Genomic DNA, 26,741 nt, shown 5'->3' with positions numbered 1-26,741 from the left:
TGGACTGCTTTTCATTCTTCCTCCATCTGCTCCCCCCAATGCCTCCCTCTAGTGTCTGCTGCGCTTCAGGAGGGTCTGTGCAAAGTGGGATAAGATGTGTGTTTTCTTGGTTAAAGCTATGGCAGCTGCATGAGACATGATGCGGGTGGCACATGCCTCTTGCTGAGCATCTATTTCTGATCTCTTTTGCATTCTGGAGCCAGGGCTGAGCAGTGGGCCATCTGTTGCTGGAAAAATGTCTCTTCCTTCCTAGGCCTAACTCTACTGGTGCTTTTGTCCTCCAGCCTCCCTATGCAGTAAGACCAGCCAAGCCCACATGTCCACTGGGAGCCCTGAAGCCAGGTCTGGTTTTCTGTCTTACCTGAACAGGTTCCCAGAACCCACACCAGGCCTCTGAATCAGTCTCTGAGAATCTGATTGATTTAAAGCCACTTGGTTGCTTCCATTGCACTACCTGGGTTGCAATCCACTCACTGATTTAGTAAAAAGAAAATTCAGCAGCTGGGCGCGGTGGCTCACACCTGTAATCCCAGCACTTTGGGAGGCTGAGGCGGGCGGATCACCTGAGCTCAGGAGTTCCAGACCAGCCTGACCAACATGAAGAAACCCCGTCTCTACTAAAAACACAAAATTAGCTGGGCATAATGGTGCATGCCTGTAATCCCAGCGACTTGGAAGCTGAGGCAGGAAAATCACTTAAACCTGGGAGGTGGAAGTTGCGGTGAGCCGAGATCGCGCCATTGCACTCCAGCCTGGGCAACAAGAGCGAAACTCCATCTCAAAAAAAAAAAAAAAAAAAAAGGAGAAAAAAGAAAACTCAGCTAGGGATTAGGAACATCATTTGTCCTCTTGGCCTGTTCGGTTGGTGACTATAGGTAAGTTACTTAACCTCTCTGTATTTCAGTTCACATTCCTTGGTGAAATAGAAATTAAAGTTAATAATCACTTCTACTTGTGAAGAGTTTTCAGATCTGAAATTGCTTTCTTTGGGCTTCGGCAAGAAAAGGGTGCTAAGAATTCCAGAGAATTACTGGTAGGAGTTGGGAGCAGATAGTTACCCCAGCCAGGCTGGACAGTTGGGCCCATTGACTGGGAAGTATTTGAAAGCCCTAAGCTTTGAGGTATATCCCCAAAAACCCCTTCCTGGCAGGGAGGGTTCCTCCTAGTTGCCTCAGTCAGTCAGCATCTGCACGGCACTTCTGTTAAGTTTACACAGTACTTCCACCTCAGCTAGCAAAGACAGTAGCACTGTGTGGTGGCGGTTTAGGTGGTGTTCAGATTCGACCTTTACATCTGAGGAAACAGAAATCCCAGAGATAGAATTGGAGACTCTCCTTTGGTTTATTTCTTACCACCCCAAATTTCTCACAAGCCTTTCCAGGATCAGGCGAGGCAGGTTTTCTTGGAAGGCAGACGCTGGTGGTGGGGGCCTGGGCTTGGGGAGCTCAGAGGCAGTTTTCTACTGGAGACCAAGATGGGAAATGGCCAGTGAGGAGGCTGCTGCTTTTTTTGTTTTGTTTTTCTCTCCAGTTCCTGCCCTGCTGTAGCTACTAACTAGAGCAATGTTCTGGTTGTTTTGTTTTTCCTTTTTAAAATTGACGTGTGATAATTGTACATATTCTGGGGCTGCATGTGATACTTTGATATATGCATACAAACTGTAATGACCAGTCAGGATATTTAAGGACGTTTATCACCTCAAGCATTTATCTTTTCCTTGTGCTGGGAACATTCCAATTCTTCTAGCTATTTTGAAATATACAATAAATTGTTAACTGTAGTCTCCCTACTATACTATCAAATACTAGAACTTAGTCCTTCTCACCATATTTTTGTACCACCCACCTGCTCTTCATTCTCCTCCCCTGCCTTTCCCAGCCTCTGGTAACCCCATTCTGCCCTCTGTTAGAGGGCTGTGTTTTGATTGGCTGCATAATGCACAGTGTGGCTTCTCTTCTCCCAGAAGTGGGAGGAGCCACCTCTGGGTTCCACCAGGGGGAGCTGCCCTGCAGCCCTGGGCTTCCATCACTCCGGTCCACGGTCCATCCCCTCTCCTCTCTCTCCTGAGCAGATGTGCTAGACAAGACTGTTCCAGGTATGGGCCCGCCAGACAGCGGCATGGTGGTGAGGGTGCAGATCTGCTGGAAGCAAGAGAATGTGGACTTCATGGGTTGTGGAGGCAACTCTGCACTTTGTCCCATCCCCAGTCAGTTCCTATGACTTTAAGGCCTGAAGCCTCAGCTTGCTGTGGAGAGGACAGCAGAGCCTACACTTAAAATTCTTGGAGGTTTTGTGCTTCCAACAACCAAGTCCTTTCAGGCTCAGGGTTGGAAACAGTTTGTATATCTGTGTGCACATTGTCATTTGGGCTGGGCTCAGGTGACCCGCCAGCTGATCTGACGTGGCCTCTCCTCATCTTCTGCCAGGCCTCCACAGCTGGTCCCCTCACCCCGCTGGCAGACACTAAGGGTTACAGGCAGCCTGCTTCTGGGCCATTCTGCTTGGTTCTTGGTATGACCACTTCCTGTCACTACCTCCACGGTAGTGGTCTAAATGCTAGCTCCTGGCAAATGGGGCAGTAGAGCTTCAACCCCTTCATTGTCAGGCCTCTGAGAAGGGCCACCTGAACCCAAAGGTCTAACCCAGTTAGTCATGTGCCTAAATTAGGCAGGTGTGTGCTGTGAGCCTGAGGAATGGGACAGCAGGAAATGAGGTAACCCCTTCCACCCCCAAGCAGGTTGGGTTCTGATCCTCCAGGAGTCTGCAATGACATTTCCTTCTGCTTTCTAAGAAAATGGCCAGCGTCCACAAAGAGCCTACCTGACTCATTACGTAGATTCTCACCCCAGCACTTACTTACCCAGCCCCTCATTTGTATAAGAGTAGGCCAGGGGCCCCACTGTGTATGAACCTGTCTTGTTGAAGCCTCTGAGGCCCTTTACTTGGTATCATATTAGCTGGACTTAAATATGAAAATTACGACACTGCCTCTGTGAAAGGGTGTGCAATGCAAGGTATTCACAAATTCTGGTTACTTTGAAGTGCTTTTTTTGGGTAATGTTTTAGCTGGATTTAAAGGAGCCTATAACACAACTGCCTGTATTTACTGGTGTACAGTCCCAGATGTCTATGGATTCCAGCAGGTCACCTCTCCTTTTTCTACTGCCATGCCTCCTCCTCCCCCGGTCACGACCACACCACTGAAAATAAGGAGGTCTTGTGGTGCGAAGCTACACTTCTAGCCACGATTTTGTGGGGACTGGCTGGGATGAAAAGTAAGAAATACACTTTCCTCTCTCACAGGTCTGGGTTTTACCCTTAAGCTGAATGAAAGGAGAGCAGAGACAAGGGCAGGAAGGGTTATGGGTGAAATATGCTGTGAAATCTAAAAGATATTTTCTGTGCGCGTCTGGTTTCAACTGTTAGGGCTTGTCTGAAAGTGTGGGAAGAGGTCCAGAGCTGGAGGGACAACAGAGAGGAAGAACAGGGGTTGGTGGATGGGACCCGTAAGTGTTTTCCACACCATGGGTCTGGATGTCAATAGTGATGAGAAGGTTGCTATGGTTTCCTGAGCTACACTCATCTCCCAGGAGAACACGCCCCATTTCTCCTTTGCTCCTGATGGACTGCTGTGGACTGAGACCAGAAGAGCAGGGTCCCGGAATACATCCCGGGAGCTGACTTGAGCCTCTGGAGGCCAGGCCCACTGTGTGAAGAGAAGGAGAAAGTGCTGCTCACAGATCAGGGTTAACAAGGCCCGAGTGGTTTCAGCAGGCTGAAAAAGTCTGGGACCCAGAAGTTTAATCACAACTGCAGGGGCTGGGAGGTTTCCTGTTGCCTGGCTTCAGGCTCACCTCAGGTCAGGCTCTTCCCAGAGCCAATGGGGCTAATGCCGCTAGGCTGGGGGAGGGCTCCGGCCCCAGCCCCAGAGGAAAGGAGACAAGGCCTACTGGTTGTGGTTTCTGCCCAGCCCACACAGCAGGAGCTGGGGAGACTTTATTCATTTCAGGGGAAAGTGACAACAGGAATGAGAGAAGTGTGAAAGTGAAAGGAAGGGGCAATACTAAGATGAGAACAGCCTGAACAAAGTCTAGTACAACACTGCAGCCATCCAGAGCTTGAGGGAGCGGGGAGGTCCATCACCACCAGGCCTTGTGGGCCAAGCACACCCACGTTTCTTCTCTCTTGTCAGATGTGATGAAAAAGGGAAACTTGGGACTCTGGAGCACCAAGATGGAGCGAGACGGTCAATACTGATGGACTTGCAGCTAGCACCATGGCAGCCTGCCTGGTCTGGGGAAGCTGGCAGGAGGCGATGGTACCTGGTGGGGGCAGACTGTCCACCTCCCACTCCTTCAGAGGACTGTTTCCTGCCCTTCGCACCATCATCACGTTGGGCCCAGCACTCATGTCCCTGCACTTGGAGTGAGCCCAGGGACACAGGGCAGACACTGGGCCTGCAGATGTTGCTGCAGCTGAGCCAGAAAACATTCCAGGCAGGAAAAGCAGGCGCACACATTCACACAGGCCTCTGGGCACTCCACCAGCCAGAATGAGACCGACTCCTTGACCTGGGAAGTCAAGTCCCAGCGGGAAGGGCTGGAAATCACACGTGGTCAACTTCTCAGCTCTCTCTGCTCCCCAAACCCTGGCCCTAGGCTTGCTTTGTCATCACATCCCAAGGCCAGAGGGCTGCTGCTGTCCCCAACTTGGCCCTGCCAGAAGAGGGATAGGGGTGGCTGGCATGATGGGTGAGGGGAGCATGAGAATGTGCGGAGGCCTTGGAGGGAGAGGACTGGCAGTTACGACAGGAAGGCTCTCTATACCTGGCTCCCCAGTGTTCTGCCCCTGGCACTCAGCACAAGGAGCCAGGCTTTGGGGAGACTTTGCAATCACCCCCCCAATCCTGGTCCATTTTCCCCAGGTTGCTTTCTTAGAACTCACCTTGACCCCTCCTCAGCCAGCAGCCCCCACCTCCAGGGGCAAAGGAGCTGGAAGGCAGTCCTGAACTGGTGGGAGCTGGGGTCCCATCAGCCAGGCCCCGTCCCTCACAGGAAGTGAGATGAGGTGATACCATGGATGGTGACTAAGGCCCCAAAGTCCCTGCCTCTCTGCCTCCCCAGAAACCTCACAGCCAGGCCAGCCCCCGGAGCAGAGCCTGTGTAAACACGCCCAGGAGGGGAGGAGGGGTTGCTACATATGAGAAACAGTTAAAAATAAATTTAAAAAGCACCACTATGTCCTGTGCTGGTCTCCACAGCCCCAAGTCTCAGCTCAGGAAGGGTGAGTGCTGGGGGATTATCAGCTGGGGCTCGGCTCCCTCCCCTGCAGACAGCAAGCAGGTAAGAGCTTCATTTTGCTGTTTTCTCCATGGAGGGCTCTGGGAAAGGATCCTGTAAGTTGGAACCTCCGAAGACTCCAGAACCACGAGTGGCTCCCTCTCATATCTACTCCCCTCAAACCCTGTCATTCCCGGGAAGCTCCCGGAGGTGGCTGAGGCCACGCCCCTGCTCATGAACGGCAGCATCCAGACCCGGAAAGGACCTAGTTTCAGCCTGGCACCTCCCAAGGTGAGCCATCTCTTCTTAGGCATAGTGGGAACATGGAGACCACACCACCCCCACTCCCTGAAAGCTGGGATGGGATGGTGAGTCAGGGGTCACCATGTGCCTATTATTAGTCTGGCTGGAGTTAGGCACCTCCCAGGGCTCACTGACCCCAGGAGGAACTTGGGGAGGCAAGGGACTGACCAGCTGGCCTCCCAGGGTGCCTCTGGCCGGGCCATGCTGGATCTGGCTCTGGGTCAAGCGCTGCTGGTTTGAAGAGCTGCCAGCCTGTGGCGCCTTCCCTGACAGGCACTCTCATCAGCAAAGGCATCCCTGGCTCTGCCTTCCCTTCCTCTTTCTTTGCTTCGAAGGCACCAGCCGTCTCCCTGGCAGGCCGAGAGCTACACTGTCTGTACTCCACACCACCCTCGCTGCTGACCCAAAGGGCCTCTGGTTTGTTCCGCTCTGGGAGGGGACTCAGTGGCTTTTCCTTCTCCTCAGCTGCAAGGATCCTCCCCCGGCCCAGCCCAGCTCTGGGGAACAGGACTTTCCTACACCCCACCTCAAAGCATCTTGGTGGACTTCTCCCCAGCACGAGCTCTCTCTACTTCAGGGATTGCAAACTGGCATCCTCTTTTGCCAGTATTGGGTTTTTAAGTTTTTTTGGAAGTCATCACCAGCATTTAAAAATTCTATTTCACATAAAAAGTCAGAATTCTGGCATCTGACAAAGCAGACAATCTGGCAACACGGGGCTGGCACTGTAAGAACAGCTGAGCAGCTGTGTCCCCTTTAACGGGGTGTGCCCTCTTCAGGTAGCCATAGTCCCCACGCAGCCCTGCAGCTCTCCTTCTCACCATTTGCTGGCCCTGTTGTCGTTGGAGTTTACAATCCTAGTTCTGATCTACCTTATGTAGCCCCCCAGCCCTTCTGCAGCCTTACTGGCAGCTGCCCCTAGCAGACTTACAGCCTCTCAGTAAAACAACAAAACCTTAATGGTCATCTCATCCATTTACCCTTCCATAACCCGAATCCCTTCTACCTTTCTACGCCTCCTGACAAACAGCCATCTAGTCCTTGCTGTAGGCAACCCATTACTCCTCAAGCAGCCTGATCCTAAACTCTCCCCCACATCCCTTTCTCACTTGCATCCCCCAGTTCCCAGCTGTCCCTCCTCAGTGGCTGCACTGCACCCTTTCCCTGCACCTCCTTGTTGCTTAAGCCACCAGAACCTACCCCCGGCTGTGCCAACCTCTCTGCATCCTCTCACTTTCCCACCAGGTATCTCATGCTGACGGGCAGGCTGGGGACAACCCCAGGTGCCTAGGTTCTTCCCTTCCAGGGCCCTGATGCCCTGCCACAAGTGACTGGCCTAGCCATCATTGCAACCCCAAGCCAAGATGGGCTGTTAAAGGATGCAAGGCAGGCCTGGGACACAAGCATCCTAGTCTGGTCTTGATTTCCCCAGCAGGGGCTCCTGGCACTGCCAGGGGAAAGACCCAGGCCCAAGCATCCCACCCCATCAACCCATGCCCAGCCACAGCTCCTGGACTGGTGCCCAGGGTCTGCTCAGCTCCCATAGCCATGCTGGCCTCAGTGCCATTCTGGGTCCTCCACCAAGCCCAGACCCTCTGCAGGGAGCCCGTGGGCTACAGTAACAGGCAGAGCTGGGACTGAGCAAGTAGACTCGGTTAGGCCCTGGGAACTTTCTGCTCAGAGGTCCTTCCCTGGGCTCTCCTATCACCCCTCCTCTGCCCACACAGCACTGCCCATGGGGACCTCCAGGGCCTGAGGGCTCTCCTAGGCCACGAGCTCATGCTCTTGGGGCAGATGTGGCCTGTGCCAAGCTCCTGGTTAATGGAACAAACCTTTCTCAGGAGGACTCCTACCCTACTTCCCTTTCCCTGGGTCAAGATTCTGCCAGGGCAGGCAGAACTGGAGAAACATCTCCACCCCACCCCCACCCCCCACCATAGGCCTGGTAAGGCTGGGAAATTTCCCACTGATAGGATGCACTGAACTCCCAGAGAGAAGCCAGGGGCAGAGGCACCAGCAGAACCAGCAATCTCCCTCACCTGGCTCCATGGCACATGGATCTCCTAAGCACTGGCCTTCCCACCATCAGCAGATCCATCTGGACTGCTTTCCCCAAATACCTTAAACTTCAGTTGTAGAGTTAAAAACTCCAAATAAAATACTGACGGCCTCTAGGCCCAAAGTTAGGGAGCTTGGCTCAGTGGGAGTGGGAGCAGCTTGGGAGGCTGAGCTGGAACACACTCTTGCTGCAGCCTCTTGCCCTGCCTTGTCACAGCCCTGCCTTCCCCCATGCATGAGGCTGGTTCCAGCAGGTGGATCCTGACCCCTAGGAGTGGGTGGGGCCTGGGGTGCCGGCATCCGCCTCAGACCCGGATCTGGTATCCATTGAGGTCTGGCATGGCTTTGGGCTCGGAAGGCTTCTTGTCACCAGAGGGCCTGTGGGGAGGAAGAGAGCAGAGCAGGAGGAGAGTGAGTGGTCTGTTAGGGAGACGGAGTTGGGGATCCAGCAGCGGCTGCCTGGTGGCTTCCCAGCCACATTCTCCAAGCAGCCCTCCAACGCACAGCACAGTGCGTGTGGAAGTGTGTTTTTGGACGCCCTGGCCTGCCTGTGCTGTCTGAATGTGGCCCTGGCTCGCTCTCACAGGCTTGCTCTCTGCTGGAGGCTGGCTAATCTGGCTGCAGTTGGTAGGTAACAGCTTAAAGTATAAATCTCTCTGAGGGGAATCTGTCATCTACAAAAGCCTCTTAGATAAAAGTCACAGATGATGGATATTTTGGTGCCAGAGGTCTGCTTAGTACCCCACCCCTGAATTCATACCAGAGAGGTGACTCCTGAATGACAATTGTATTTAAAGCAGGAGTCAGAGTGATGTGTAGGAGCTGAAATCAGAGGAGGAGAGCTGGTATTTCAATGGCTTGTTCTTGCTACCTAGATACAGACAAAAACCAGACTCTTGGGTGGGGGGCAAAGTTATGTTCAAAGCCATCTAATATCCAGGCCCTCGCCCATGGCATTCCTGGGAGGCTCACGGCCTGGCAGGGCCCCATCCTTTCCACCTTTTCTCTCACATAACCCGTGCTCAGACTAGTGGGCTAGCAGAGTTTGGTTTCTCCGGGGAAGTGGAACTGCCTTGCTGTGGGAAATGTCAATACACAAACCCCTAAACCCACCATCCCAAGTCACCTCCCTTGGGTGGGAGCAAAAAAAAGAGAAGGGTGGGAAAGAGGTACAAAAAAAGAGGGATACACATGATGAGAAGAAAGGGAAAAAACCCTCTTTGGACCCACCCAGGCATGATCCCTCTCTCACCGTCTTTCGCTGCGGCTGTTCCTGCGGTGGGGGCTGGACTGGGCCCGCTGCGGGGAAGAAACATCCTTCTTCCGGTCCTTGGTAGGAGAGGGAGGGCCCGTCCCTTTGCCAATCTAGGTGCAGAGGAGGAAGCAACAGCATTACTCCAGGGCTGCCCTGGAGCCCAACCTCCCCTTCCAGGAGCCACAGGTCCCTGGAGGCTGCCTTGGGGAAGGCCCAGGGAACCTCAATCATGGCTCTGCCCTGTCTGGATCTTTCCCAACCTATTTCCCAGGCACTAAAGCTGCCAGGGCAGGAGTTTCTCCATGGGGCTGTCCAATCCCTGTGGGCCCTTGAAGGCAGAGTGGAAGTGGGGGAAGTCACTGAGATACCATAATATTGCAAAAAGTCCCCAACAAAGGCCAGGTAAATGTGCCAGTTGTGGGAGCAGCCCATGCTGAACTTAGGGCTGAGATCCCACTCACCCCAAGGGTGATGCTGGTTATTTCCCGCCATTGAGAAGTCAGACTGGTAGCTCTAGCTCTGCTTAAGAAAAAAATGAGAAAAACAAAGGAGTCATCCTTTATGTGGCACCATCAGCTTGACTTGAGTTTTCAAAACACAGGAGCGCTGGAGCGGGGCAAGAAACAGGGGAGTGTTTAGCACTGAATAGACTGGGAATCCATTGCAGCTCTAAACACTAGGTAACTATTGGCTCTCATCTCTAGATCCAATCTGATGCCTTGAAGACACCATAGCAAACTGAGCAGCAAGAGCCAGGGTGCTGGGGGACCCAGAGCTAGGTGGGGAGCAGCAGCTCTCTAACGCAGGGTTGGCTGTAGCCTGCCTCTGCCCTAGGGGAAGGCCCTGTCACCCCAGGAGATCTCGGCCTAGGGCTGGCAATGGCTAGGGCAGCTGTAGCTCTTACAAATCCCTGCCAGGACACCTGCAGGCACCTGCAACACACCTGGCTTCCCCATCAGGAGGCTGAGCTCCAGTCCGATCTGCCTCTCACTGCCTGTGAGCAAGACTCTGAGCTTCCAGCCCTGAAAATGGAGCTACCACCTACCACCCGCTGTCAAGAGAAGCAGTGCACTTGGCAGTGCAGAGTTCGGTGGTTGAGGAGGAGGCTCCAGGCTGCCTGGAGGCGCAGTCACAGTGCAGCAGTGACTGAGCTATGGGGATACCCAGCAGGGGGCCCTGGCAGCTCCAGGAGAACCGAGGCAGAGGTCAGAATTCTGCCTGCTGAAAGGCTCTAGGGCTCAACAGCTCAGCCCAGCTGTTTTGGATACAACAGCCCCCAGCCCACTCCCCATCGCCTCCTGCTCAAGTGTGGATGGGAAAAGGAAGAAGGAACACCGCCCTCATTGTCTTCCACATGGTCTGACTTCCCTTTCTTCTGACCTCCCCCTAGTCCTTTAATGGTTGCTAGGGTTGGGGGGCAGAGTCAGGATGCCTTACAGGAGGAGCCGGGAGGCTGCCCATCACAGCACCCGACCACACCCTCCAGACAGGCGGTGATTCCCCACCAATGACCTTGACTGCAAAGTCCCCTTCTCCATGTGCCCAACACCTACCACCATCCAAACCCAGCCCACCCACCTCCTCCCTCCGCAGCCGTCCGGGTCTGCCCTCCCCAGGGGACCACCTGAACGATATCGACCACTAAGTAAGGCCCCAGCACCCCAGTCCTCCGAGAAGTTCCCCAGTCCTCTCAATCCTACATCGCCTCTGCTGGGGCAGGGGAGGGGGCGAGGGTGTGGAAGGCGGGCCGACCTTGAGCCGCATGTCGCGGGCGTGGCGCTCCAGCTCCTTGCGGAAGTCATCGCGGCCCAGGCGCTCCACGTCCAGCACCGAGTGCTTCCACTCGATCTGCTCCACGCTGTGCGGGTCGTGCGACACGCTCTGGCCCAGCTTCACCTTCTTGAGCACGTGCCAGCAGCGACCATAGGCGGCCTCGAAGTCCAGCACGAGCTCGCTGAGCGTGCGGAAGGCGGGCGGCTTGTACATCAGGTCCTCGCGCCGGCTCATGCCCAGCGCGCCGTAGCGGCCCGCGAAGTTCACCCCCAGCACGATGTGGCGGAAGTAGTTCCCTGAGAAGTAGGTCTTGAAGCTGATGGGGAAGCGCTCCAGGGTGGGCATGCTGTTGGTGAGGTAACTGGCCGGTGCCCGCTAAGGAAAGAGCCGGGAGAAGCACGGGCCAGCACAGCGGGAGGGACTGGGACCGAGAGCCACGGGGTCCAGGCGCCGCCTGCCTTGGGGTGCAGACACCCGCCCTGCTTATCTCCACACACCTGAGGTCTCCTCCTGGTATTCCTGCCATCTAGCATTGAGCCTGGTATCCAGCAGGAGTTCAAAATAAAGGGAACCTCGAATAGGCACCGGACTTCCAGGGATTTGTGGCCACCGCTCTAAAGTCAAGCAGGGCTGGTGCCACACTGCAGGGCTTTTCAGAGCCTGGTGGCCCAAGGTCGGAGGAGAGGCACGATGTGCCCGAGGGAGCTGTGGGGGGACACTGAGAAGGAACTCCTCACCCAGATGGGGGCTGTTCCCATTTTCTTCCTGCCCACAAGCCACCAGGTGACCCCTGAAAGGCTTCGAGACCATAGGACCCTGCCTGGAGTGACTTCTGTGTGTGCTCCTGGGGAAGGGGACTAGTCTCTCTCCTATGAGGGTGGGAGCCTCCACTTTGGTGTGTGGCCCCTGAGGAAGAAGTGAACGTGAAGACATGAAGGCGGCACTGGCCGCAGCCTGAAGTTCTTGGGTGGCCGCAGGCTCATCCTAGCAAAGAACCCTATAAACAGGGCAAGGCTGTCGGGCTCCTGAAATGGGCCTGCCCTGTTAGCAAATGCCTGCCATAGTGGAGTTCCCTCCGGGACCTCGCAGAAAGGGCACCCGCAGCCTCTTTGTGTGAACTTCAGGCAGGCATGTCTGTAGGGCGTGGGGATGGACCCCTGGATCACAGTCTTCCCAGGACCTGTCCTCAGAAGGAACTCCTGTTCCATCAGGCCCCCTCCCTCTCACCCTCTTGGCTCCCACCTAATCTGTGCTCCTCTGCAGTGCTGAGCCCAGTGGGCTGCCTACCCCAGGGGTGCAGGCAAAATGTTGAAAAAGCTGGTAAAGAATATGGGCAGGGTGGGAAGAGATGAAACAGAATTGACCTTGAGTTGGTGAAGCTGACTAACAGGTGCACAGGAGTTCATGATGTTCTATGTTTCACATGTATTTATGACATTTTTAATAATCAAATGACTGAGAAGAAAAGGTAGGGCTCAGGCACTGACCAGTCAGGATGCAGAGCCAGCCATCAACACTTCCTCCTCTCCCGCTGCTTACTGTGGGGCTGGGGAGGGCAGCCTCTCCTGGTGGCTGCTCTGTCTCCAGGGCTACCCTGGTGACTCAGCTACAGGCCCCACTTCTGCCCTTTGGATTGGAGGCGGGGGTGTGACTGGAAAACCTTGTGGGGTTTTTTAAAGGCAGTTTTGCTTTAATATCTCGTCCAGAAATCAACATGTTCTGGAAATGCCAACATCTGGGCATTCCAACTGTGCCTCCCAGACCGTATGGTTCTTGGAAATGGTACAACAGCCTTTGTGAGACACTGTGCCCTGATTTGGGGTTCAGAAAACAGGGTCCCTGTGTCCACGTGACTCAAAAAAGAGCTGTCCAGTAAGCCTGGGAAGATAGCAACTGAGAGGTGGGGTACTGGGCCCCCGGGACTCCTCCATTTTGTGGGTGGCTCTTCCACTTTAGGGGGGCTTCTCCATCTTGGGGCCAACCAGATGACTGCATATGGGCGAGCCCTGGAGCCCATTCAACCTCCCCCACCCTCACTTTCGGGGCAGGAAGCTGAGGCCCAGAGAAGCCCGGACCCCTCCCCTCCAGGCGAGGAAGGATACATTCCCAGGATCACGGCTTCCAGGCATTTGATTGGCAGGGCCTCTTTGGTCATTTCCTTGGCCAGGTCCATCAGCCTGTGGGAAAGGGAGGCAGGGCAGTAAGGATAGCGCCTCCAGCCCCTTCCAGGGGAGTGTGAGAAGGAGGGGGCAGGGTGGACTAGAAATGCTAGAAGGACAGAGGCTGCCCCCTAAGCTGCTCTCAGCTCAGGCCCAGCACCTCCCTCCACACTCCCAACAGAAGTCTGGAGCCTGAGGGGGTGGGAAAGAGGCGGCCACTGCTGACAGGAAGGAGGTCCACTCTCCCTCCTCTTCCCTCCTTTCACTTCCACCTCCCACGCCTGGCTCTTGCTCCAAAGAGCTTCGGGGGAGGGCAGCAGAAGTTGGGGGCAGGACCTTGACCGCTACCAGGCTGGGGCCTTCTGCGAGGTAGTGTGGGGAGGAGGGACGTCAGCATCGATCTCCTCCCTTCTGAAGCACAGTGGACACTCCTGACCCAACCATGGCTCCTCCCAAGAGCTTGTTAATTGACTGTAACTGCCTCCCTGCAGCTGCCTGGGCCTGGATGTGGGATCTTAGGCAGATAGTTGCGTGCTGACTTCCGGATCTGCTCCTGAACTTGGAATTCAGGCCATTTTAAGACAGCCTTTCCCTGAGGCCTGGTTCCTCCCTCTGTCCCCAGCCTGGGGATTCAGCCTGGCTACTGGCTTTGCTCGTGAGGGCACCTGGACTCCTCTATGCCAAGTAAGGCTGGAGTGGGCCCCCAGCACACAGCAGCCACCGGCCAACAAGAGCAAAGCTTTGGGGATAGGGAGGGTGGACTCCACCCAGGGCCTTGGAGAAGGCGTAATTAAGTAATTTTGCTAATAAGCCATTTGAATACATTTTCACAAAGAAGCAAACACAGATTATATGTGGGGCAAGATGTAAAATTCACATTATTATTATTATTATTTTTTTGAGACAGTCTCCCCTGTCACCCAGGCTGGAGTGCGGTGGCATGATCTCAGCTCATGGCAACCTCTGCCTCTTGGGTTCAAACGATTCTCCTGCCTCAGCCTCCCAAGTAGCTGGGATTACAGGTGCCCGCCACCATGCCCAGCTAATTTTTGTATTTTCAGTAGAGAAGGGGTTTCACCATGTTGGCCAGGCTGGTCTCAAACTCCTGACCTCGTGATCTGCCTGCCTTGGCCTCCCAAAGTGCTGGGATTACAAGTGTGAGCCACCGTGCCTGGCCAATTCACATGAATTTTTAAAGCCCAGGGGTCTTAAGCCTGTGGGCATCTTTGGGCTGAGCCCCTAGACTCAGCTGTGGCATTCACTCTTCACTCTCCTCTGCCCTTGGGGCTTCATGGGCAGAAACTTTCGTGGAGAAGTGAATTCAGGCAGGGGGCTATGCACAGGATGGCAGGATGGGAAGTGATAGATGTAACATTCTCTCCAGGGAGCTCCCTGTTCTCAGACCCTGGGCCTTCTACTCAATGCCCAGAAAAGAGTCCAGGGAGTAAGGCAAATGGGGTGACCATGCAAGTACCGTGCAGTGGGGACCAGCAAGGGGGACCAGCAATGGGGAGTGCAGCAGCTGCAGAACAGAGAAGGGGGAGGGCTCTCTCCTGCAAGGTCCACCTCTCACTAAAAAACAAAAGATCTGAGGCTCACCTACAGTCCACCTAGGACCACCCTCTCTCCTGGCCAAGGCAAGAGCTGGGGGCGGGCTCTCTCCCACTCTCTAGCTCAGCATGGACCTGGGATTTCCTTTTCATCAAGGCAGCCCTGGCTGTTCATTTCCTCTTTATGACATCCTTAAGGCCCCACGGTGGCACCTGCCCCCAAAGGCTGGCTTCCTTCCAGAGAGTCCCTGACTGCCCCGTAAACTTCCACTCCAAGGCTCACTACAGGGCTTTCAAGAGGCTCCAAGCCAGCCCTGGGGCAGAGGACTGGCCTCCCGACACTTACCCTGTCAGAGGTCTGCTCTTCTTAATTTCAAAGAACTGTGTCCCTGTGTGATTGTACCTGCGGGTGTGGGTTAAGGGCTTCCTAGCTTGGCCTGAAGGAGGTTGACCCTCTCTCCCTGCCTATCCCCAAGCTCAAGAGCCAAGTCTTCTGGAGGGGACATGGGGGCACAGCATGAATGCTTCTCCCCACCTCACGTCCCCTTCTCTTTTCCTCTCCCTCACCCTCCTTGGCTTTCTCCCTTGTTTTCCCCTGGCTTTCTCCCTTGTTCTCCCCTGGCTTCCCTTCTTAGGACAAGAGACACGGAGCAGGCGGCCGGTCCGGTGAGGGCCAGAAAGAGGCTGTGGCTGGGAACAGCTCCCTGCAACACTTCATCTTCCAACCAGCTGAGAAGTCACAGGAACTGAGAGGAGGCTAGGGTAGGGGGTCTAACTCCGCCTTTAATTGCTCCTGAGCCAGCCACCTGCCTCACTGGACCAGTTTCCCCACTGGCATAGTGAGGAGCTGGACCCGATTTGCAGTCATTGGCCTGGCTTCCCCCAACCCAGGATCCATGCCTAGCTCTCCCAACTCTGATCTCTGCAGCCAGAAGCCTGGGAGACAGGACCCAGAACACACAGCTCGGGGGCAGGGTGCAGGGGCTGGAGGGCCCAGAGCAGGGACACAGCGGAATCTGGACCCAGGGGAGCCCAGCTCTTCCCCTGCTGGCCTCCTGCCAGGGAAGAAAAAGGAGAAGAACCAGGAGAAAATTCTAGGATTCCGAAGTTACCTCCTGGAGCCTAAAATCCTTTTTCTCCGCCATTTTCCTCTTTATTCAAAACCAGACTTTCAAAAGCCCCAAGGCAGCTCCCTCTCTCCCTCTCTGCTAGGGCTGGGTGGACAACAGAGCAGGAGATCTATCTAGACTTGGCCACCCCACCAGCAAGTCGCTCGGGACCCATTTCCCTCTCTTGACCCCGTCATATGGCAGGAGCGGGAGGTGAGTGGCAAGAGAGTGCGGAGTGGGCCCTGCACTCATCAGACAAAATTCCTCTGACATCCAGGAGGGACATGGGACATGTCCCACAGCAGCAGGGACCACAGAGATGCCATGTGAATGGCAGCCCTGGCATTGTGGAATGAGTGGCTCTGCTGATACCTCTTCAGCTCTGTCTGGAAATGCCCACCACAACGGCCAGAAGGTGGCCATGACCCTTGACCAGAGAGGATACTGCAGCTCCCTGATGTAGCGCTGCACAGCTTCCAGGCGCTCAGGGACAGGTGTAGATGGCTGGAACGTAGGCACACTCGGTATGGGGATCTGGGGACAGAGAAAAAGCTCTGGTCACAAGAAGAGGCTCACCCTGGAGCTTGCAGTCCACCAAACCACCTACGACTGGCCTCAGAGGCACCCCACCCTGGGGAGGCGCAGCTTCCCCTCCCTCCCACTTGAGCTTCCTTTCTTGGCACCCCCTCGCTGGAAGACTCATGCCAGGGCCCCAGTCCAGCCGTTCCTTCCCTCCCGGGACTTAACAGCATTTCTCATTTGGAGCATATGTTGATATTCCAATTTTATGCTTCTTTAATAATTTTAGAAAAACTTAGGTAAATTCACTGACTGTTTTAAATTTTAAATATTCATTAGTTTCAAGACTTAAGAATATAATATTGGGGTTAAGTTCTTTTAGGTTTGAAGTTTGCTCTGGTTCAAGTGCCGGATCAAAGTTGGTGTATCCGGGGTCCCATCCTCTCAGGTGGTGCCCTAGGCTTGGGGAGTGGTCCCGAGGGGAGTGAGCATCCTTGGTAGGGGGTATGACCCACCCAGTATTATGGGCATATGTGCCAGGCCTTCCAGAGCACCACCCTGAACCATCAAGGAGTCAGTCAGCGGTAGCAGGCCAGAAGGACATATCTTGGAACAGGTCTAGATGTAGCTCTGTTGCTGGGGCCTGCACAGGGGGCCTGGGTCCTCCTTCAAGTCTTCCCTTTCTTGCCAGCTCCACATCTAAGCAGTACAGGTTTCCAGGTACCCAGCCAGTCTTCCTCCCCAGAATGCACTTTCCAGCGCCCAGCCCAGAAATGGCGGAGGAGAGAACAGGCAGAGCTTCCCAATGCCCGGGAGCCTGGAGGCTGCTGGGGTAAGGTCAGGAACAGCTGACCCCCAGGCTTCCTTCAGCCTCCAGTCTCCAGAAAAGAGACCATTATGCCAGTGTGGGCCCCTCTCCAGCCAGGGGAGCCTGAATCCGGAGGTTTGGCTACAAGAAGTCGGTGAGGCCGAGGAGGCCAAGAGATACCTCAGCTAGAGTCCTCTGAGGTTTCAGAACAGACTTCCTTGGGTAAAGAACCAGACTTCCAAGGACAAGGCCCACCCCTCAGAGCTCCCCCTTGGCCACCAGCACAGTAGCTATAAGGCTCCCCACATAGAGAGGTCCCACCCCCTGCCCCCAAGCCTCCACCTGGCCCTCCAAGGCCAGACTGAGCCTCCCCACAAGGGAAGGGGGTAGGGCTGTGTAGGGAGGGAAGGATGAAGCTCTTCTCCTCCTTTCCTTGGGAGGCTCTCGAGTGGTGGAGATGCCAGCCCAGCTTTTTAAATAATGTGACCGCAGGGGCTGGAGCTCTGACAAGGAGGGAAGTGACACTCCAGTTATCACTGCACACTCATGTCTGGGGTGCTGCTGATGGCACAGGCACACGGGACAGTGTCTGACAGACACCTCCTCACTTTAAGGGGTGGAGATGCAGGAGGGAAGGGGCCCTGGTCCAGAGCCACAGTGTCGCCTGCACTTCCTAGCCCTCCCTCCCGTCTGTCTTCTCCTTCCTGTCTGGGCAGTCCCTAGCAACCGCACTGGCTGCCCTGGCTCCTGAGCCACTGACACCTCTGTCTGGAGGGAGCCATTTCCCTTTCACATTGCTCCCCCTCCCCAAATTGGCACCACCACTTACAGTCACCAGCAGGATAAAAGGCCGGGGTGGGGGGCTCCCCCTCTTCCTGTCTGGCCACCCTGTGCCAAATGGGCCCCAGGGCCTGGCCTCCCCATGTCAAGCATACAGGGGTGGGGAGATGGAAGAGGAATTAGAGGAATTACTTAGCAATTTACTTTAAATAGCATGGCACATCCACCCAGTCACCTGGTCTCTGCAGGCGGCAGCCCCTGCCAGGCAGGGAAGCAGGCAGATCATCCCCGCGCACAAGTGAGGATCCAGTGACCTTGAGGAGCTTGGGATAAAGACTGTAATACACCCTCCCACAAGAAGCTGCAAACAGGGAGCTGCAGTCCCAGGACTGGATCATTCACCCAGAGCCAGGCCTGGGCCGGGGCCAGGCAGTACCCACGAGAGCACTGGCACCGGCTGTTCAGACAAAGGACCCAGGAGCTGGCTGCTCTGGGAGAAGGAAAAGTCAAGAAAATACCTGGGGGTTCAGAGGCAGGACCTTAAGGCCACCCTCCCCGAGGCTAGCTCTTTGACTCAAGTCACCCCACTGCAGGCAGCACCGACACCTTTTTTTCTAAATGTTCATTACCCACATAGACTCGTTCACTCAAACACAAATAAGAAAGATTCTGTATATGCAAACGATTGGGCCCACTTTAGGACTTGCCCCTCACCCCAACCTCCGAAACAGGAAACAGAAGTCGGGAAATACTTCCTCACTGTTGAGGGGTGGGGAGGGAACCTACAAGTGGGGCATGGTGGGGGAGTGGTAAAGCCACCAGATCTCCCCAGGGAGCACTCCTTCTCCACAGCCAAGGTCAAGGACTCCCCCGGCCCCAGGAACCCCTACAGTCCTGAGTTCTACTGAGACAGTCTCACTAGAGGGGTCTATTTCAATCTAGCACGATGAGGCCTAGGGGAGGTGGGGAGAGCTTGCGACTGGATGTGTGTGCCGAAAAAGTGTGTCCTAGAGGGCAATAGGGCTGAGTCTCCAACTAGATTGTCACTGTGGATATTCAGCTCTGCCATTTACAGTCATGACTTTATTTATTTATTATATATTTTTTGAGACAGAGTCTTGCTCTGTCACCCAGGCTAGAGCACAGTGGCGTGACCTTGGCTCACTGCAACCTTCATCTCCCAGGTTCAAGTGATTCTCCTGCCTCAGCCTCCCGAGTAGCTGGGATCATAGGCATGCGCGACCACACTCAGCTAATTTTTGTATTTTTAGTAGAGACGGGGTTTCACCATGTTGGCCAGACTGGTCTCAAACTCCTGACCTCAAGTGGTCTGCCCGTCTCAGCCTCCCAAAGTGCTGGGATGACAGGCGTGAGCCACCGCGCCCGGCCCAGTCGTGACTTTAGTGCCTCAGGCACTTCATTTATAAAGCGGGCACCAACACAGAATCAGCCTTACAGTGCAAATGAGATGCTGCAGGTCGAGGTCTTAGAGCGGGGTCTGGCACATAGCACAGACTTAATTCCTGTTCGCTGTCATCATTATCAGTGTGTCCCGAAGATATCAGTCCGCACATGCTGATCGCGGCAGTTTCCCTTTTAGAGGAGATGTCCAGGCTGGGTGTAGTAGCTCATGCCTGTCATCCCAGCACTTCGGGAGGCTGAGGTGGGAGGATCACTTGAGCCTAGGAGTTTGAGACCAGTCTGGGCAATATAGCGAGACCCCACCTCAACAAAAAGATAAAAAAATTAGCCAGGCATAGTAGGGCACACCTGTAGCCCCAGCTACTCTGGAGGCTGAGGTGGGACTATCACTTGAGCCCAGAAGGTAGAGGCTGCTGTAAGCCATGACTGTGCCACTGCATTCCATCCTGGTGACCAAGCAAGACCCTGTCTCATAAATAAACAAAAGGAAAGCACTCTGGAGTCATCATAAATAGCTAGAGGAGATGTCCAAATTCCCATTCTGCAGGAGCTCTGTGGCCTGAGCCATAAAAGACCTTCAGCAGCTGGGTCTGGGGTCAATGGTCACTAAGCTTTTAAAGGTGGTGGAAGCCTGAAACCTGAAGGAGAGACTCTTATCAAGGAGCCTAAGCTGTTGCTGGATGTGGGATCTTTCTAGAAATTGTTGCCCTATAACATACTGGCATCATCCCTGTAATTACAGGCTGCTTCTCCAACGTGCTAGTGGGGTGTTGATGAACACTCACTCCTTGCTCCATTACTGGGTATCTATTAGAGGCACCTAATGAAGCATCACATGCTTTGCATCGTTAATTCCTCTAACATCCTCTTGATGGGCATTGCTATTAGCTCCATTTCACAGGAGGAAACTGAGGCACAAGAAGGTTGCCTGTCTCCCTCACATAAACAGTTATGGGAGATCAAGGATTTGAACAAGGTGGCTTTGACTCCAGAGTGCTCTCCTTTTTTTTTTTTTTTTTTTTTTTTTGAGACGGAGTCTCACGCTGTTGCCCAGGCTGGAGTGCAGTGGCGCGATCTCGGCTCACTGCAAGCTCCGCCTCCCGGGTTCCCGCCATTCTCCTGCCTCAGCCTCCTAAGTAGCTGGGACTACAGGCGCCCGCCACCGCGCCCGGCTAATTTTTTGTATTTTTAGTAGAGACGGGGTTTCACTGTGGTCTCGATCTCCTGACCTTGTGATCCGCCCGCCTCGGCCTCCCAAAGTGCTGGGATTACAGGCTTGAGCCACCGCGCCAGTGCTCTCCTTTTATGACACCACCCTGCAGGGGTCCCAGACTCAACCACGTGCAGGGGCCAGGCAGGTAACATACACAGGGCAGGCGGGCCTGGTAGGTGAGTGGTGGAGATGGTGGCAAGATGGGGAGTAGGACCCACTCCCCAGCCCCAGCTGACAGCTGCTTCGTGGGACTGCAGATTCCCATGTGTTCCCAAGTCGTCTACTTTCTGAAAAGATGCCAAAAATCTGGATCTTTATGTGAGAAATCTCCCAATTTTAAATTTCGGCTCAAGTGGCCTTTTAAAGCATTGTACAGTCCCAACAAAACACTTCTTGAGCCCCAAACTGTGTAGCCGCTCTAGGGAATGCCCCTGTGCCAGCTCCAGTGGCATGGCCCCTAGGGATGGTAAGGACGGGGTCAGCCCACCCTGCCACTGGCACCCTGGCACCCAGGCGCCCAACCCATGCTGCTTCTCTCCAAGGCCTGCTGGACTCCACTGCACTCTCAGACTTGAAGGGCACCTTTCTTTTTTATTTTTTTTTGAGACGGAGTCTCGCTCTGTCGCCCAGGCTGGAGTGCAGTGGTGTGATCTCAGCTCACTGCAAGCTCCGCCTCCCGGGTTCACGCCATTCTCCTGCCTCAGCCTCCCAAGTAGCTGGGACTACAGGCGCCCACCACCGCACCCGGCTAATTTTTTGAAGTTTTTAGTAGACACGGGGTTTCACCATGTTAGCCAGGATGGTCTCGATCTCCCGACCTCGTGATCCGCCCACCTTGGCCTCCCAAAGTGCTGGGATTACAGGCATGAGCCACCGCGCCCGGCCTCTAAGGGCACCTTTTTACTCAGGGCCCAGGTAGAGGAGGGACCTCATGCAGACTCATGCGGTTTATCTGAGATCTGTGGTTTGAAGAGGGGGAAATTCAAATTTTCCCAAACCTCTCACAAAATTCCTTCCACCCTAGGGGTGGAAGTCTAGGGGTCCGTCACAACACAGCCCCCACCCCTAGACTTCCTTCATCCATGTCCTTCCTGTACATGAGGACTGAAGATGACAAGATGATATTATAAACCAGTTATTAGTGAGCTCACTGAACTTTTTTTTAGTTCCCAGGAGTGGTGACAGTTCTATTCAGCAGGGAACTATTCACACTCTTTTATGGTATGATTTAGATATAAGCCATCTGGAGAGCTGCCCAACGTTTTCAGGTAGGAGCAGGGTGTGACTCTGGCCTCATCGGGACAACCGATCTGAGCAAAACCTAGTCTTCCCACTTGATAAAGGACATGAGTAAAGGTGATGGACATCTGGCTGGGCGTGGTGACTCACGCCTGTAATCCCAGCACTTTGGGAGGCTGAGGTGGGTGGATCATCTGAGATCAGGAGTTTGAGACCAGCCCGGCCAACATGGTGAAACACCGTCTCTACCAAAAATACAAAAATTAGCCGGGCATGGTGGCGGGTGCCTGTAATCCCAGCTACTTAGGAGGCTGAGGCAGGAGAATCACTTGAACCCGGGAGGTGGAGTTGAGGTGGCAGTGAGCAAGATCGTGCCACTGCACTCCAGCCTGGTGGAGAGAGTGAGACTCCGCCTCAAAAAAAAAAAAAAAAAAAAGGTAACGGATATCCAATAACCAGGTAATGGTTGGGGCTTTACAGTTTGTCAAATACTTTAACACACAGTCTCTCATTTCATCTTCCCCACAATCAACCTCATTTTATTGATAAGAAAATTGCATCTCAATTAGGTGAAAGGGGCCATATAGATAAGCAGGTGGTCCCTACCAATGTCAGTATCCTTTGATGCAATACTTTCACTTTCAGAATCTTTCCCAAGGAAATAATCAGAGATGGACCCCAAAAATCACATTTTAGAATGTTCACCACAGTATTCATTTTAGGAATAAAACTGGAAACAACATCCAACTATAGGGGATTAGCTAAATAAACGGTAAGTCAGTGCAGAGCGCATTTATGCGGCCATTCCAAATCAATCTACATTTTGTTTCCCCTGGAAACATTAGGCAGTATTTTAACCTTCAACCTTTGATTCTCTTTTTCCCAGAAGACACTTTCTGATGACTGTACCAATAACTTGGTAAAAACAAAACGGGCCACTTGTCCTCATGTCTAATTCACACTAACTTCCATTCCTCCTAGCCCTCTTCCTTCCGACCTGGGCAGGCAGGGCTAGGCACTGGGCTCTGAGCTCAGTCCAAAGGGCTCTTTTTTGGAGATTTCAGGCCTCTGCATTTGGCAAAGTGCCTCCTAGTCTTGATCATGTTTTTTTTTTTCTTTTTTAAATATCAGGCATGTATTTCCATACAGCAGCGTACAGCTCAGCAACTCTCAAATACCCTTTCATTCAGCAAACACACACACAAGTGCCTGTTCTGTGCCAGGCACACAGGAGGCCTTGGGAAGACAAAGATGAATGAGATACAGCCTCTGCTTTCGTTGGTGACACAACTGAAGGACAGCTGTCATGGAGGAGGAGTTACAGCCAACACAGAAAAATTATTACATTGTATGCTTCTCCATAAGACCTCTTCTAATGTCCTTGAATCTAGTGTCCAACAGAGAAGAGGACCTGGACACCTCCCTCCACCACCCCCCCCCCTTCTCCTGAACACCTGAAGTTGAATCTCAGTTCTGCCACTTACTGGCTGTGGGGCCTTGAGTTCCTACTTGTTTTCAGCTTTCTCATCTGTAAAATGGGAACCCAAATTGCACTTAACGTCACAAGGCTGTTGGGAGAATTCAGTGACATAATGCACAAAAATATTTTCTCAACATATGAAGCCCTGCATCTCCTTAGTCATTCATTACATGTGTCTGCTCACAGTTCTCTAGCTTGGCAAGTGTCATCAAGCAAATGAGACGTCAAGCCATCCTAGTGTGTTTGTTAGTTCCATCTGCTGCTGTCCCCTCCTGCATTTTAAAAGACAGCGGAGAGGACCTCCTGGAGACAGGTATGTGAACCTCCCTCTTATAATGGTGGTGAGAGAAAGTTCTCCGGGACAGGTATGATTTCTCTGCATTTTAAGTATCTTACCGAGTCAGTGGTCCCCTGCCCTGTGGGAGGACAGTGTGGCTTTACTCTTAGCCCCAAGTTCACTAAAACCCTAGACTGTGCTATCACCCCCGACCCCCAAGCCTCACCTTGGGCAGGTCTGTGGCCCCACGGATCCGTTGCGCCACCTTCTCTCCATCGGGGTGGATCTTGGCCACGTGTTTCCACATCCTTTCCCAGGTGGCCTCATCCACAGGTAGCCCACCCCGGTTGACAAAGAAGGGGACCCCTCCGTCTCGCAGGTCCTCTTCCCCTTCCTCTTCTGGCTCCTCATCTCTCTGGGCTGAGGCTCCTTGGCTGGTCTCCAAACGCCTGACCCCAGAGGGGGCGGTGGTCACAGCGGATGTTGGAGTGGCACCGCTGCTGCCACCCCCAACCACCTTCTTCCCCCCTGGCATCCCTAAATCCTCGAGGGCGTGGTGGAGGCGGGAAAACAGGTGGCTCACAAGAGGCCTCCCACACACCAGCTGCAGAGATAACACATGGCCAGAGTGCAAGGCGCCTTTAAGAAATCAGGGCGTGGCTCCTGTACAATAAACTACTACTTGATAAAAAAAATCAGTGCAATAAGGTGAAGTGGGGTCCAAGGGGGTGGGTTGTCTGGGGTCAGCCTTGGAGGCCTTGTTCTGTTTGAAAAATGGGACAAAGAGAACACACCCCACCTTGGCAGCTGTCACAAAGCACCCCCATCTAACTGCGAGAACAATGACGGGCAGCAGTGAGGGCTGGCAGAGTGGAGAAAAGTCGAAGGGAAACTGAGGCCAGACAGCTCGGACCAGCGGCTGCAGAAAGGACAGAGTCAAGGCACCGGTGCCCACTGGGCGCCCTGGGTCTCAGTTTCGGAGGGAACAAAACCCCCTACACAACTCTCGCACGCTCACATCTGCGCGCGCCCCAATAGAGACCGAGGCGACTCCCGGCCGCGCGAGCTCCGAACCAGGACCCCCGGGCGGGAGAGCAGCGCTGGGGGACGATTTCTCCGACGCGACGAGACAGTCCGGGAGCCAAGACTCGCAGCTGGCGGGGCGCGGGGAGGGGGCGCGCGCCGACGCGCACATTCCACGCCCAAGGCCAACTCCCCTTACAAAGTGGGCTTTGTCTGGGCCCCCTGTCCCCGCGTCCCCAGAAACAGCGGCAGAGTCCCCAGAAAGGGAGCGGGCGCGGCGGGGAGGCGAAGGCTGCGAGCGCCGAGGCCCAGCGGGTCCCCAGCCGGCCGCGTCTCAGCGGGAGGACCGCGAGCACCTGGCGCCGCGCTGCACCAGCCGAGCCATCGCAGGGCACGGGGCCCGCGGCTCAGCGGGACCAGCTCGGGCGGCTCGCAGGGGCCAGGCTGAGGTCACCGAGCGGCGGGCTCCGGCCGCGGGGTCGCTGCCTGGCACTGGCTGCAGCATGGGCGGTGGCGCGGCCGGGGCGGGCGGAGGATGCTCCGTGGCTGTTCGCTTGGGCTGCCGCTGCCCTGGCTGAGGGTGGAGGAAGGACCGCGGGGCGGGGACCGCAAGCCCGGAGGCTCGCGCAGCCTCGGCCGGCGGATGTAGCTGGAGGCGAGTGACGAAGCCGGGCGAGCGCGCGCTGCGCTGGTGCCTGGGGAGCAGTCTGCCAACGCGGAGCCAGCCAACGCGGAGCCCACCAGCCGATCGCGGCTCGGCGAAGCTGGGGCCGCCGCTGCTGCAGCCCCGCCGCCCCTGGGCCCTGCTGCCGCCGACCGCGTCCCCTACCCGCCAGCCGCCCACCCGGCTCGACTCCGGCCCGCGCCGCGCATGCGCTCCGTCCCCCCCTTAAAGGGCCAGCGCCTTCGCGCCCCGTCCTCCGCCCCCCGCAGCGGTCCCTTTGGCCCAAGTTACCCCAAGGACGCCGGTGGGCATTCGCTCCCTCCTTACCCAGCTGTCAGGGCACCGCGAAGCCGGTGCGAAGCTGCGGAGGAAGTTTTCAACGTGCCAAACGGAGCGCAAACTCCATGGAGATTCCTAGTGCAGAAGGAATTCCTGCGGTCGGGAATTACTTGAAAAGGATTCCTCGCAGGGGCCCTCAGCGGGTAGGACCGAGAGCACTGGCCTGGAAGACTGGGATTCTAGACCGGATTCAGTGCCTGTGTTGCTTTGGGACGTTCAGTTCCCTTCCCTCTGTAGGCCTCAGTTTCTCCATATCTCAGCCGAGGTGGTCACAGTGAGTGAGTGCAGAGTCCCTCCCAGCGCGCACAGTTCTTACAGGAGTACATCTAGGGATTGAGACAGGAGGGTCACTACCTCTAGAAACGAAAAGGATAAAAGTCACCCTGTTTTATCCGATTGCCTGCACTGGTGGGAATGGGGTGCGCAGAGCTCGCCCCTAGACCGTCTGCCTAGACCGGGCTTTGGACGCTCCGGATCCCGCGGACCAGGGTGGGACCGCGACGTGGGCGTGGGAGGCAATGCTTGGGGAGAGTCGGCTGGCCTAGAGGAAGGTGAAAGTACAACCGGCTGTGGTGCGTGGCCCCTGAGCATTGGACACTGAACGTACCCTCCGCCTCCCTCATGCCATAGAGTTGTAAACCGTGGGAAAGGCACTATTTCTAGGCTAACCCAAGAACTTTAGGAAAAGACAGCTGAGTGTGTGCTTTAAGACGCTCTGCCTCTCCCCAACCTGTAGTTAGCATGAATCACAGTCTTGTGAGAGAATACAGATTCCTTGGCCTTAGCGGGCAGATTCAGATTCCTTAGTTGTGGAGTCATTGCATTTCTTGACAAGCTGAGGTTACTACACAAGGGCTGGGTTAAAGGCCTTAGAGAGTCCCCAGGGCCTCAGTGGTTTCACATCTGTTCCCTAAAGCTGTTCCTGGTCTCTGAACTCTCTGGGTACCTCCTGTGCTCCTGTAGCAACCTCTTACCACCTCCAGGGTCAGAAACCAAGTGTTATCAGTGATGGGAAGGATCACAAGACTCCAAGAAAGTTAATTCAGCCTGGATCTTCTTAAACTCACCGAAGCAAGAAGACTCCAAGCATAGAAGAGTCACTAGGGATCAACAACTGTCACCCTGTATTGTAGAAACCAAGTCTCAGAGGGTAATTTCCCAAAACTCACACAGCTAGTAAGTGGCAGAGCTAGAATGTGAACAGAAGTCTTACTTCTTCAGACACTTGTTTTTCACTGTATACATTGCTTCTTGTGTTAGCCAAGTGGTGCTGGTATTAAAATTGGCTTGCATGCTCTTGACCATTCTTTTCAAAAGATGATATCTAATTCCTTTCCTCCTGAATGTGGAATGTACCTGGTGACTGGTTTCTAATGAATAGAATGTGATGGAAGTGAAGCTGTATGACTCTTAAGACTAGGTCCTAAAAAGGAGACAGTTTCTTGGTTTCTCAGAAGAAACCAGCCAGCATGTTTTGAAGAAGCCCAAGCC

General features: G+C 54.6%; 1 protein-coding gene across 3 annotated transcripts; it reads right to left on the bottom strand.

Annotated features, from left to right (window-relative positions):
* Positions 1-3,953: 3,953 nt before the first annotated feature.
* On the bottom strand, positions 3,954-25,770 carry VASH1 (vasohibin 1). Of its 3 annotated transcripts, none has more exons than XM_073997934.1 (7): positions 25,239-25,770; positions 15,932-16,020; positions 14,724-14,780; positions 12,771-12,845; positions 10,648-11,029; positions 8,893-9,005; positions 3,954-8,018 (listed from the first exon to the last, which is right to left on the bottom strand). In XM_073997934.1, the coding sequence occupies exons 4-7, from the start codon at positions 12,839-12,841 to the stop codon at positions 7,946-7,948; spliced, it is 639 nt and encodes a 212-aa protein (XP_073854035.1). In that variant the 5' UTR covers positions 12,842-12,845; positions 14,724-14,780; positions 15,932-16,020; positions 25,239-25,770; the 3' UTR covers positions 3,954-7,945. The 3 variants fall into 3 exon arrangements, with proteins under 3 accessions (XP_073854035.1, XP_005561909.1, XP_015309517.2); XM_005561852.4 differs by lacking the exon at positions 25,239-25,770 and adding an exon at positions 23,451-25,111; XM_015454031.4 differs by lacking the exons at positions 14,724-14,780; positions 25,239-25,770 and adding an exon at positions 23,451-25,111 and having other exon boundaries at positions 15,859-16,020.
* Between the last annotated feature and the right edge of the window lie 971 nt (positions 25,771-26,741).

Source organism: Macaca fascicularis, chromosome 7 (assembly GCF_037993035.2).
Source record: "Macaca fascicularis isolate 582-1 chromosome 7, T2T-MFA8v1.1".
Classification (NCBI taxonomy): domain Eukaryota; kingdom Metazoa; phylum Chordata; class Mammalia; order Primates; family Cercopithecidae; genus Macaca; species Macaca fascicularis.
This window is presented reverse-complemented; position numbering and strand designations above follow the sequence as displayed.